The 13,048-nt window shown below is 47.6% G+C and overlaps 1 protein-coding gene across 1 annotated transcript in view; it reads left to right on the plus strand.

Moving 5' to 3' along the window:
• Nucleotides 1-1,000, plus strand: part of PIWIL3 (piwi like RNA-mediated gene silencing 3) — a 28,856-nt gene extending 27,856 nt beyond the window's left edge. The window contains exons 16-17 of the mRNA XM_021703471.1: nt 587-734; nt 884-1,000. Of these exons, the coding sequence (XP_021559146.1) occupies nt 587-734; nt 884-1,000 (265 nt within the window). The remainder of the gene's footprint in view (nt 1-586; nt 735-883) is intronic.
• The last annotated feature ends 12,048 nt before the right edge of the window (nt 1,001-13,048 follow it).

Below are 13,048 nucleotides of genomic sequence, written 5' to 3' on the forward strand. Positions count from 1 at the left end.
AGTGGGAGAGGGAGAAGCAGGCTTCCCGCGGAGCAGGGAGCCCGATGTGGGGCTAGATCCCAGGACCCTGGGATCATGACCTGAGCCAAAGGCAGATGCTTAACGACTGAGCCACCCAGGCGCCCCTTTATTTATTTATTTTTAAGATTTTATTTATTTGAGAGAGAGACAGCGAGAGAGGGAACACAAGCAGGGGGAGTGGGAGAGGGAGAAGCAGGCTTCCTGCTGAGCAGGGAGCCCGATGTGGGGCTCGATCCCAGGACCCTGGGGTCATGACCTGAGCCGAAGACAGACGCTTAACGACTGAGCCACCCAGGTGCCCCTTTATTTATTTATTTTTAAGATTTTATTTATTTATTAGAGAGAGAGACAGCGAGAGAGGGAACACAAGCAGGGGGAGTGGGAGAGGGAGAAGCAGGCTTCCCGCGGAGCAGGGAGCCCGATGCGGGGCTCGATCCCAGGACCCCGGGATCATGACCTGAGCCGAAGGCAGACACTTAACAACTGAGCCACCCAGGCGCCCCGCTAAGTTCTTTTTCTTCTGAAAATAAGCTGTAGTCTACAGTCGTGTGTTCTGCAATTCCAGGTATGATTTCTTTATCGTGAGTCAGTCCGTGAAAGATGGTACTGTCACTCCCACTCATTATAATGTCATCCACGACACGGTTCGCTTCACTCCAGATAGGATCCAGTGTCTCACCTACAGACTATGCCACATGTATTATAATCTGCCAGTAAGTATTTTTTATATGCATTTTCCTTTAGATCTGTACGATTGTCCAAAATTGAAGCTATACTTTTTGAACCTTCTGAAATGGTACCTCTGAAAGGTTACATTTAGATAGAAAGTTTAGAAAAATTGTTGTTCTTCTTTCTGCTAAAGGGTGTCATTCGAGTTCCTGCTCCTTGTCACTATGCCCACAAACTGGCTTACCTTGTGGGCCAGAGTATTCACCAGGAACCACACCATTCCCTGGCAAACCGTCTCTTCTACCTGTGACTGGCAGAAGACAGCCTGACGACGTGTTGAAAACCAGCATTTGTAAATTTATTTTTTTTCTTTTTAAGCTGCACTTTTGAAATACCCTTAGATGCGTAGTTTGAAGACACAGATATATATATTTGGGGGGAGAGAGAGAGAGAGAGAGAGAGAGAATGAGCTGGGAGGGGCAGAGAGAGTGAGGGGGAGAGAGAATCCCAAGCAGGCTCCACTCTCAGCACGGAGCCCGATATGGGCTCATGACCCCGTGATTCTGACCTGAACCTAAATCAAATGTTGGACACTCAACTGACTGAGCCACCCAGGTGCCCCAAGATACATAGTTTTAAATTCTAATCATTCTGGACAGGACATGGAGGTTCCAAGTGGTGTGCCCTTTTGTCGGGACGACCACTGACTGAACATGCTGCTTCTGTTTTCCGGGCAGGAGAACAGACCATGAGGTTTGTGTCTTGCAACTCACCTTTGAAGTGGATTAGTGACTTTATGATTGGCCACGCCTGAACACTTGGCACTTCTGAGCAGGTGACACTATGCATCATCGAGATTGGGCATTAGTCTCATGAACAAGTAGACTCTGCTTGGAAAATGATATCTTTTTGAAACCTTTTATTTTTTAAAGGACAGCAAAGCTCTCAAAATGTCAAAATTAAATGGAATTTCTTTGTGTTATTTAAAGTTTTATAGGAAAGAACCTATGTATGTAGTATTGATGACTCTTCAGACGGGTGGAAATCGGAACGTAACTTTGGAGCTGTAATAAGGAGAGCCTTGTGGTTTAGGAGTTGGCAGCTCTTGGAACATTGAAGTTGTTGTGTCCCTTTTTCCACAAAGAAGGAAAACACAGAGCTCGATGAGCGCTGCCTTTTCATGTGTTCTCTTGTGCGTGTTCCAAGGGGGAGGACACTGTGAGCGGGGCCGTAATCAGCAGAGTCTTGAGTAATTGGTTAAAATGAAGCTATTATGTTTCTCCTGAAAACTTTTCTCTCCCCTTGAAACTATCTTGAAATAGATTCAGGAAACAAGACGTAAAACTTTGTTTTCTTATACTCCTAAATAAAATAGTATTTTGGCGGGTGGTAGGGAGTAGATTAGCTTCAGGCATACCAAAAAGGGTATGGTTAAAACAATAGAATTGCTTTGGTTCTAAGTTAATCAGTTTAGGTTTACAACTTGAACCAGTCTTACAAGAAATAAAATTAAAACAAGTCACTTAAAAATGCCTTGTACTCCAGGTAACATCTTACCTAGCAGGACTGCCCATAATGATGAGTAGAATACAGAGGATGGGTCCATCATTAAAGATAAATTAAGGCAACATGTTCTTTTCTGATGCTAGAATTTGACTTATGATAATACATTTCTAGACATCTATTAAAAAAAAAGCAGGAACAAATCCAAAGTAGTTATTAAAACTTTCTGAACATCTCCCATATGTACAATCAAAATCATTTATAACACTATAGAAAAACTTCTAGACTTATAAATTTAAAATGATGTGATCCAATAAAGATATGCATATTAAAATCATTGAATCAGGTCTTGTTATTTTAGAAACATACTCTGGTCTTAAGTTTCTTAATCTACTGGCTAGAAAAAAATAGTTGGTTTTCTAAGATACATGGCAATGTTTTCGTGACTCAGGCACTATCTGAATTTATTAGCCTACCTGTGCTTCATAAATTCGGTGAAGGAGGCTGGTAGTCAACATTTCCAGGAGAAAGCCTTACCTTCCCAAAGGCTTGTAAACCACATTTCTACAAAGTATCACAGTGCCTAGTTTCACATTGCTGAGTAGGTGCTGAGGGACTAGTTAAAGGTCTTTCAGGAATGGATTTGGCCTAACTAGCAATGAAATATGTAAGAAAAATGAACTTCCCGACTCTGGGAATAGTGAGTATGTGTATCAGAGAGCAGGGCGGAAGGTCAGAAGAGGATACTGAGCAGCACTGAAGATGCGGCGAGGCCCAGAGGAACATAGCACGGTATGCCGCAGAAGGAAATCTAGAGAGATTGCTCTGTTAGGATCGGTACCAACTGCCGTTGGACATCATCTTGTCTTCCATCACTGTTAGGTTAACTGTAGATTCTTTGTAAGTGTCCTTCATTGTTGAAGTGACGGTGATCCTTCTTCAGGCTGACGATGTGGGGGTTCCTGGATCCGTTCCCTATTGCTGCTGTAGCTGATTACCACAAACCTAGAGCCTTCAGGCCCCACAAATGCAGTATCGTCGTTTTGTAGGTTAGAGGTCTGGTGTGGGCTAAAACAGGTCAGCAGCGTGTTCCTTTCTGCGGGCGCTGCCAGAGAAGGCGTCTCCTTGCCTTTTCCGGCTTCCAGAGGTTGGCTGTGTTCCTTGCCCCATGGCCCCTTTCTCCTTCAAAGCCAGCAATGGCTGATTAATTCCTTCTCCTATCCTTTCTAACGCTGGCCCTTCTTTGCCCGCTTCTACTAGTAATGATCCTTGTGATGATACTGGGACCACTTGGATAATCCAGGATCATCTCCCTATTTCGTTAGGGGATTGGCAAACTTAGTTCCCTCTGCAATTTTATTTTTTTTCTTTTCCTCTTTTAGTCTTCCCTTTTTTAAATTTTTATATTTTATTATGTTCAATTAGCCAACATATAAGACATCATTAGTTTTTGATGTAGTGTTCAACGATTCATTAATCTTCTCTTTCCTTCTCTATTCCTTTTTATTTTTTATTTTTTCAAGATTTTATTTATTTATTTGACAGAGACACAGCGAGAGAGGGAACACAAGTAGGGGAGTGGGAGAGGGAGAAGCAGGCTTCCCGCCGAGCAGGGAGCCCGATGCGGGGCTCGATCCCAGGACCCCGGGATCATGACCTGAGCCGAAGGCAGACGCTTTCGACCGAGCCACCCGGGCGCCCCTCCTCTTCTCTTTTAATCTTCTCTTTTAGTCTTCTCTTCTCTTCTAGAAAGGCAGACTGCCACATGAAGTGCCTCATTTGGCTGTGTCTGGAGCCTTGGAAGTTTGTCCTGTGTTCTCCTACAAAGGGACCTTGAGATCTAGTTTGGAGATCCTAGCAGGGGAGCACAGCTGCTCATGTACCCTTGACCTAAAAAAGCTCCTCCTCTATGGGGGAAGGTTGTCCTCTTCCACCGACCATGCAGGGTCAGGAGGGACCCACATGGGGCAGGGAGGGAGGAGGGGGACACCTGCCCAGCCCGCTAGATCAGTGGAATCAACCCTGCTGATCAGTGGGGTGACAGACGTCGCAGCCACATTGCTCACATCCCCATCTGCCCCTTTAATGACCCTTCCCCATATAAGGCAACATCTGGGCAGATGCCAAGGATTCGAACATGATCATCTTTGTGGGGGCTGAGGGAGGCATTATTCTGCCACAGAGACCTTGCCCAGGAGTGTCAGGGATCAAGGACAGATTTAAATGGAGAAACCCCTCCCTCCATAGGTCCTTAGGGAGAGAATAAGCACGACCCCGGAGAGCCCCTGCTGGAGTCTCAGAGGACAGAACTCAAGCACCCGCACTGTGTCCCGTGTGCCTCTCCCCATCGTCCTCCTTACTCTGTGCCCTGCTGACACCTGACCTGCCCGGGGTGGAAGATCCGTGGGGGACCCCTCAGCTCCCCTCCCTCACTCACCCGGCTCTTAGTGCTCCCTGTCCCGCCCCTGCCACGGTCTTTGGCCCCCGGCAGGGCTGCCTCAGCCTCCCCCGGTGTCCAAGAGCCTAGGACAGACGGCCACCATCGCCTGCCCTGAAAACAGCAGCCATGTTGGCAACCAGGGAGCAGCTTGGCTGCAGCAAGCCCCGGGCCGTGTTCCCGAACTCCTGACCCACAGAACTACACAGACTCCTGGGGATCTCAGAGGGATTCCCGGGCTCCAGGTCAGGCAGCCTGGGCTGTCCCTTCCTGGGCTCTAGTCTGGAGATGAGGCTGATGGTGACCTCTCATTGTGGAACATCTGCTTGGTGCCTGTGTTGTATGCAAAGCCCGCAGGGAAGTGGGAGAAAAGTCTGCGGACGGCCCGTGCCTACTCACTGCCCACAGCCTTTCTCATCCCTGTTGCTCGGTGGGCAAGCGGCTGCTGCTGAGTCCCGGGGAAGCGTCCTGGGGGTTCACGCACAGCCGTCCTTTCTCTCCTGGTCCTCTGGCGCTTGGTGTGTTGCTGCACCCCATTTTCTATGGTCCTGAGTATGGTCTGCTGACTCAGCCGTCCTCACCGTCTGGGGCTCCCACTCAGAAGATGACTCTGTCAAGCACTGGAAGCATCGGTGTGGATTATTATGTTAGTTCCTGGAACCAGCTTCCCCCCGGGAAAAGCCTCAGGGCCCCCCTGCCCCCAAAACTCTTGCTCACCCCACAGTCTCCAGATTCTAGATGTGCACCCCCAAACTATAGGCTCGCTCAGCCCGTGGGTCCAAGTTTAGGCTGAAGGTAACTGGCTTGTTCCAAGGAGGGCTCGGGTCCACCAGAGTGGAACACCCACGAGACGTGCTGAGTGCTCGCTCGCTGTTCCTGGGGACCTCCGTGTGATGTCCCCCCCCCCCCCCCCGCCCCAATCAGGGCTGACAGAGAGGGAGGAACCACAAGGTGAGGTGAAGGCCCACCCTCACCACTGCCACAGCGGGAAGCTGGTTGGTTTGGCGGGGCTGTCACTGGCCTTTGTCTCTCTGATGTTCTGAATCTGGAACAAGTGCTCTCTGAGCTCGGGTTGCCCCTGGGTCCCTCTACAGGGATCCACGTGGAGGAAGCAGCTGTTCCATGGAGGCCACGTCCCTGGGCTCAGGGCTTCGCTGTGGAACAGAGGCTGCAGCCTGAAGGGGAGGCTCGGGGGCAGTAACGAGCGCCCTGTCTGTGAGGAGGGAGTGTGGGGTGCAGTTGTCTCTCTCCAGGGTCCCCTTCCTGTAAGTGCCCCTGGTCTTCAGGCAGCAGGGGGCGCTGTGGGCCTGCCCTGCTAATACCCCTGGGGCGCAGCTGCGGCTCATTCTCAGCCCTGGGCAGAGAGCACTGTCAGAGCTCAGGTGTGGGAAGAGATGGATCTGCCAGACTCCCCCGCTCTCCCACGGAACCGAGCAAGTAGGAAGCAGAGCTCCGGGGGGCGTGTCCATCACAGCCTAGACCCCTCCCCTCCCCCTCGTCCCTCTCTGCCCCGGTGGTCGGCTGCCGGCCATTTCCTTCTTATTTGAGGGGCATAACATGACAATGACTTCAGACTCACCATTCCTGTGTCTCTCCTTTTATTTCAGGGCCCTGGGCACAGTCAGCACTGTCTCGGGAATCTCAGTGTCGGGGTATCCTGGACAGTTACCTGCCTTGCACTGGGCAGGGCAGCATGTTTGGACCCTGAGGTGCAGGCTGGTATCCACAGCTCCCTGGTGCTGCCCCCCAAACTGTGATGCCCGGAAGTTCTTGGCGCTCACCTCATTCCGACACTATGGTTCTGCTTGCCACTTCAATCCGTTTTGGAGTGAACCATCTTATTTTCAGTGGAAAACTTTGAGCCTATTTAGAATGATCTGTTCGTTGAATAGGTGTAAGAAGTGACCTCCTAGGGTTCCTGTGTGAGTTCTATTCCTCGGGAAGTGGTCTTGATGACTCATCCCATGTCTTCAGTGACTATAGGATTAGCCATGCTTTTCTGCCTGGCTTTGGACAAGCAACTTAATCTGTCTGCAAGCTCACAGAGGAGACTAAGCTCCCTTTACAAGTTTGGACTAAGTGGGCAAAGGCCAGTTAAGTGCTTGGGACGCGTGGGGGAGCGTGGAGGGTGGGGGGTCTTTGGAAGGACCTGAGAGACTGTACAGTGAACTGAACAACGTGCCAGGAGGGAAGTGACATGGCAGCGCCCCTGTGTCTCGCATATCCCCTAGATCCTGCTGGAGACATTGAGCCCCTAGACCTCTGTGATGTAAGAAATAATGGCAGGCACACAACAAAGAACCGAGAAAGGAATGCCCACGACTGAGGTTGACTGGGGTCGGCTGTGACAATGGGGGCAGCAGCTGTGATGAGAGTGGCCACAGCAAGGGCCTCAGAGCTGCACGGAGGCTCGTGCTTGCTGAGTGAGGAGGTTTGCACAGAGGACGTGACCCGGTGATGTGGGGCCAGGCCACCAGCAGGCTGCCACGCAATGATTAGTGACAGGTAAAATGACAAACACATTCCAAGGACCTTCTGTGAATAATACTTCTCTCTGGCCTCACAAAGTGCCCCTTGAGGATGGTACTGGAATTCCTGTTACTCCTGTTTCAGACACGAGGAAAGGGGCTCCTAGAGAGGTTCCTTGATCGGGCCTGGGTCACGTGGCACGAAGGGCAGGACTGGGCACGGAGTAGACTATGCAGATTCAGATCCCCAGTGTGGAGTGTTGTTCTTGTCCTGTCTCCAGAGAATCTCCGTCCTGCTCACCAAGTGCAACGGGGGGGGTGAGCAGTTCGCTCTGGTGAGTAAGAACCTCACATCCTCTGTCTCCATGGATCCTAATTATTCTGGGGAAGATACACATAAAATAACGACATAATAAATTCTCCCCTAATAGGAGATCCCTGAAACAGATAACCTGGGCACACTCTGGTCGGGAAGTTCTTGGAGGCTCAACTGTAGGAGACTGCCAGTATTAGCCAGAGGCTCCGGGTCATATTATTCATTATACTGTTTTAAGAAAATTCCTTTGAGGGGCACCTGGGTGGCTCAGCTGGTTAAGCATTCTGCCCTCAGCTCAGGTCATGATCCCGGGGTCCTGAGATCCAGCCCCGCATCGGGCTCCCTGCAATGGAGAGCCTGCTTCCCCCTCTCCCTCTGCCCCTCCCCTCTGCTCATGCTCTCTCTCTCTCTAATAAATATATAAAAAATCTTTATAAATAAATAAAATCTTTTTTTTAAAAAAGAAAGTTCCTTCAAAAATGAGATGAACTTCTGTGTTTAAGTTTATTTTTACGTATTTGACCTAACAGTACGCACGTGACTGCAAGACAAGTTTTCACCTGAGATGCAGTTTACGTTGAACTGTGTGTATTATAAATGCCCAAGGATAACCTGTCATGCACTGTGGCCTGAGGATATTCAAAAGGATATGATCTGGCGAATCACTGCAGTGGAGATGGCCGCTGACAGACCCCAAGTTTCTCCCCTCCAAAAAAGCAATGAAAAACCGTCGCAAATTGCACCACCAACATTTTCAGAATTCTGGAGATGAACGGAAGCTTGCAGCAACAGAGGGAATGTGGATTCCAGGAAAACAGCAGCTGAATCTCGCTCAGAACCATGAGTTTTGTGCTGTTCTCACCTGCCTTGTCCCACGCCCTGCTCTGCATTTCCACAGCAGTGCAGAAAGCTGAGAGCCCACATTCACGGTGAAAGTCGGCAGTGCGGCAGCCAGCCACCAGGGGGAGCACGGGGGGCGGGAGCCTCCTCACAGCTTCACTCCTAGGACAGAATCACTACTGGACCTACCTGGTGGGTCTCTGTCAGACCGCACTCGTTCAGCAGGCTGTCTTTGACCTGACTTGGAGCTTGTCCAGAACAAAGAGCCTTTTCCCTGGCATCACTGTCAAAATGAAACAAACAAACATATAGGCAATTGTTTAACTTGGGCTTGCTTAACGTGATGGATAATAGTTGGAGCCAAAAGTAGGCTAACAAAAAGCTTCAAAACTGAGAAAGAAAATTTCCATAGGGGCTTTGAAAAGCCCTGACTTAGTCCTAGAATGTGTGCAAGTATAAAGTTGTATGAATGCTCAGGAAAGACTTGACAAGCCCCCATGTGGTCCCCTCGGGCTGACCTTGATGTTCTGCGCAAGCAGCAAGCGAAGGTCACAGCCGTTCTCAGTTGCCAGCTGAGTTTTGAAGACACGATTCAACAGGCCCACAGGGCCCCTCGGCAAAGACGGAGCGACTTCTCAGTTCAGGCTGTTACTGAAATCTCTAGCCAGTCATTGGCTGGACCACCAAGTAGCCTAGCAGGGACTACAGTGGTCCCACATGACGAAGCGTACAGACTTTGGAGAATGAGTTCAGAAACGTCACTCACAAGAAAACAGCAATAACAACAACAACAAAAAGAGCAAAAATATGCAATCCTGGGGAGGGGCCAGATCTGATTCCCAGAGTTGCCATATCATTTTAAATGTCCAGTTGATGCCCCCCCACCCTCAATAACAGTCATAATAAGAGACCTACAAGGAAATTAGAAAGTTGGGCTCTGTGCAGAAAAGAGCTGGCCATAGCAGGGATGAGACTGCTTTCCTTAGAAAGGTCTGCTTCCTAGGTTGGCCGTTGGCTGAAGTCTGGGACAATGGAATCAGGAGTGTCCCCACCATCCTCTGCTAAGAGTGGCTAGCTGTGCCCAAACTGTTTGTGTGAACACTGGTTTATGCTGAGAATCTCTTACCTGCTGGAACCCTGGCATTCAGGTTATGTGCTAGATGACCGGTCCCCACTAAAAAGCTCTGGGCGCCCAACTCTCTAATGAGCTTCCCTGGAAGACCACATTTCACACATGTTGTCACAAGTTATTGCTGGAAGAATGAGATGCACCCGAGCGTCTCCACGGCAACGGGATTCTTGAAAGCCCGTGCTTGGTTTTCTCTGGACCTCCTCCCATGTGCCTTTCTCCTTTGCTTCTTTTGCTTAGTGTGCTTTCATGGTAATAAGTCATAGCCATCAGCATGACTACATGCTGAGTTCAGTGAGTCTTCCCAGAGAGTCACAGATGGGGGCTGCTCTTGGGCTGTCCCCCAACCCCCCAATACACAAGAAGAAAAGCAACCAAAGAAGCTGGCCCTGAAAGAAGTCCGGACACTGGACAAATACTTTCTTTTTTAAGATTTTATTTATTTATTTATTTATTTATTTATTTATTTATTTATTTGAGAGCAAAAGAGAGAGAGAGAAAGAACAAGCCGGCGGCGGGGGGGGGGGGGGGGCAGAGGGAGAGGGAGAAGCGGACTCTGGGCTGAGCTTGGAGCCCCACACAAGGCTCCATCCCAGGATCCTGAAATCATGAACTGAGCCGAAATCAAGAGTCAGTCACTCAACTGACTGAGACACCCAGGCGCCCCTGGACAAATACTTTGTATCAGCTATTTTAAGTCCATTCAAAGACTTAACGGAGCTCTTAGTTTAAGAACTAAACCTTAGGACAAGAATTATGTCTCTCCAAGTACAGAATACCCATGAAAAAGATATAAAAGAGAACCAAATAGAACTTGCGCAGTTGAAAAGCCTAGTCACGGCTGAAAATGTCACTAGACGGGCTTGTATTGGTTTCCTGGGGCTGCTGTAAGAAATGACAACACGCTACATGGCTTCAGACAATGGAAGTTTCCTGTGATGTGCTTCCGTGGGAAAAGCTGGAAGTCTGAGGTCAAGCTGTAGCCTAAGAAAGGGGCGGGGAATGATGCCTCCTCGCCTCTTTCTCGCCTTCAGTATTCTTCTGGACACCCACGGCCTTCCTTGGCTTGCAGCTGCAGGTACCCCCCCCTCTGCCTCTGCCATCACATGGCCTTTGGCCCTGTGTCTGTGTGTCCAAACCTCCTCCTCTTGTAAGGACAACAGCCTTTGCATTAGGGCCCGCCCTAATCCAGGGTAACCTTGTTCTAACTTGATTATACCTGACAAGACCTTACTTCTGAAAAAGGACACTTTCACAGGTACTGGGGGTTAGAGCTTGAATATATATATGATTGAGGGGGAGAGGGACACAGTTAAACCCACGACAGGGCTGAACAGCAGATTGGAGTGGAAGGAAGACAGAACCAGCATATTTAAGGATAGAAAAATTGAGATCTGGTCTGACGGACAGTAAATTAAAAAATAAGGGTGGGAAGAAAAGATGAACAGAGCCCCAAAGACCACATCATACTATCAAGCATACCAATATATGCGCTGAGAGAGTCCCAGGGAGACCTAAAAGAGAAAGGGAACAGGGAGAATATATGAAGGACTAAGAGCCAAGCTCTCACCAAATTTGATGAAAAACAGTAACCAAAATATTCAATAACATCAAGCGGGATCAACTCACATCACATTCCAATAGTTGAAGGCCAAAGACAAAGGATTGTGAGAACAACAGAGAAGTGACTAATTGTGTACAAAGTCTCCTCAGTAAGTTTAACAGCAAATTTTCCTCAGAAACCCTGGAGGCCAGAAGGCAGTGGGATGAAATACTTAAAGTGCTAGAAGACACAAACCTGCCACCCGAGAATTCTGTATCTAGCAGGGATGTCCTTCAGGAATATAGGAGACATGAAGACATTCCCAGATAAACAAAATCTGAGAGCATCCATTGCTATCACCAGTCTTGCAAGAAATAGTCCTCACCAGTCAGAATGGCTAAAATTAACAAGTCAGGAAAAGATAGATGTTGGCGGGGATGCGGAGAAAGGGGAACCCTCCTACACTGTTGGTGGGAATGCAAGCTGGTGCATCCACTCTGGAAAACAGTATGGAGGTTCCTCAGAAAGTTGAAAATAGGGCTACCCTACGACCCAGCAATTGCACTACTGGGTATTTACCCCAAAGATACAAATGTAGGGATCTGAAGGGGTACGTGCACCCCAATGTTTATAGCAGCAATGTCCACAATAGCCAAACTGTGGAAAGAGCCAAGATGTCCATTCACAGATGAATGGATAAAGGAGATGTCGTATATAAACACAATAGAATATTATGCAGCCATCAAAAAATCCCCCAAATCTTGCCCTTTGCAATGACGTGGATGGAACTAGAGGGTATTATGCTAAGCAAAATAAGTCAATCAGAGAAAGACAAGTATCATATGATCTCACTGATATGAGGAATTTGAGAAACAAGACAGAGGATCATAGGAGAAGGGAGGCAAAAATGAAACAAGACAAAACAAGAGAGGGAGACAAACCACAAGAGACTCTTAATCTCAGGAAACAAACTGAGGGTTGCTGGAGGGGAGGGGGTGGGAGGGATGGAGTGGCTGGGTGATGGACACTGGGGAGGGTATGTACAATGGTGAACGCTGTGAACTGTGTAAGACTGATGAATCACAGACCTGTACCCCTGAAACAAATAACACATTGTGTGTAAAAAAGAAGAAGAAGAAGACAGTAGGAAGGGAAAAATGAAAGGGGGCAATTGGAGAGGGAGATGAACCATGAGAAACTATGGACTCAGAGAAACAAACTGAGGGTTTTAGAGGGAAGGGGGGTGGGCGGATGGGTTAGCCTGGTGATGGGTATTAAGGAGGGCACGTATCGCATGGAACACTGGGTGTTATACACAAACAATGAATCATGGAACACTACATCAAAAACTAATGATGTAATGTATGGTGACTAATATAACATAATAAAAAAAATTTAAAAAAAGAAATAGTGAGTCCTTCCAGGTGAAATGCACGAACAACAGAGGAACTTAATTCTACATGCAGAAGTAGTTACATAGGTAAATAGAAAAGAAAGTACAAATGTGTAAGTCCATAAACACAAATGGAGAAGTGCCTAAAATGTATATAACCTAAGCTTATAAACAATATATTTTCTTCTGATTTTGAAGATAAATGTGTAGTAAATATTATAAACATATATAAATTATATATTATAAATAGAACATATATGTTAATGAGCACATGATGTATAAAGATGTGATTTGAGTAACAAAAATAGCAAAAAAGAGAGCACATCGATCAGAGACATTAAGAGTCAAGTCTCTGTATGCCATTGGAATTAATCTGGTGTTCATTTGATTAGAACGTTAGAAATGAAGATGTTAGTTGTAACCTCCAGCGAAAGTACTAAGTATACCTGGAGTATATAGTAAAAGAAACAACATGGGAATTTAGTTGGTACACTAGAAAACAACTAACACAAAAGAAAGCAGGAATGGAGGACTATTACACCCAAAAGATTTAACACATACAGAAAACAAACAGAAGAATGATACATCTCATGCAACCTGATAAGTAATTAAATTAAATGTACATGAATTATACATCCAAGTAAGAGGCAGGTGTGAGCAGAATGGATACAAAACTACATTCTCTCTCTCTGCCATCTGCACGACAGTCACGCTTTAAATCCAAGACAA

The sequence above is a fragment of the Neomonachus schauinslandi genome, chromosome 14 (genome assembly GCF_002201575.2).
Source record: "Neomonachus schauinslandi chromosome 14, ASM220157v2, whole genome shotgun sequence".
NCBI classification, from domain to species: Eukaryota; Metazoa; Chordata; class Mammalia; order Carnivora; family Phocidae; genus Neomonachus; species Neomonachus schauinslandi.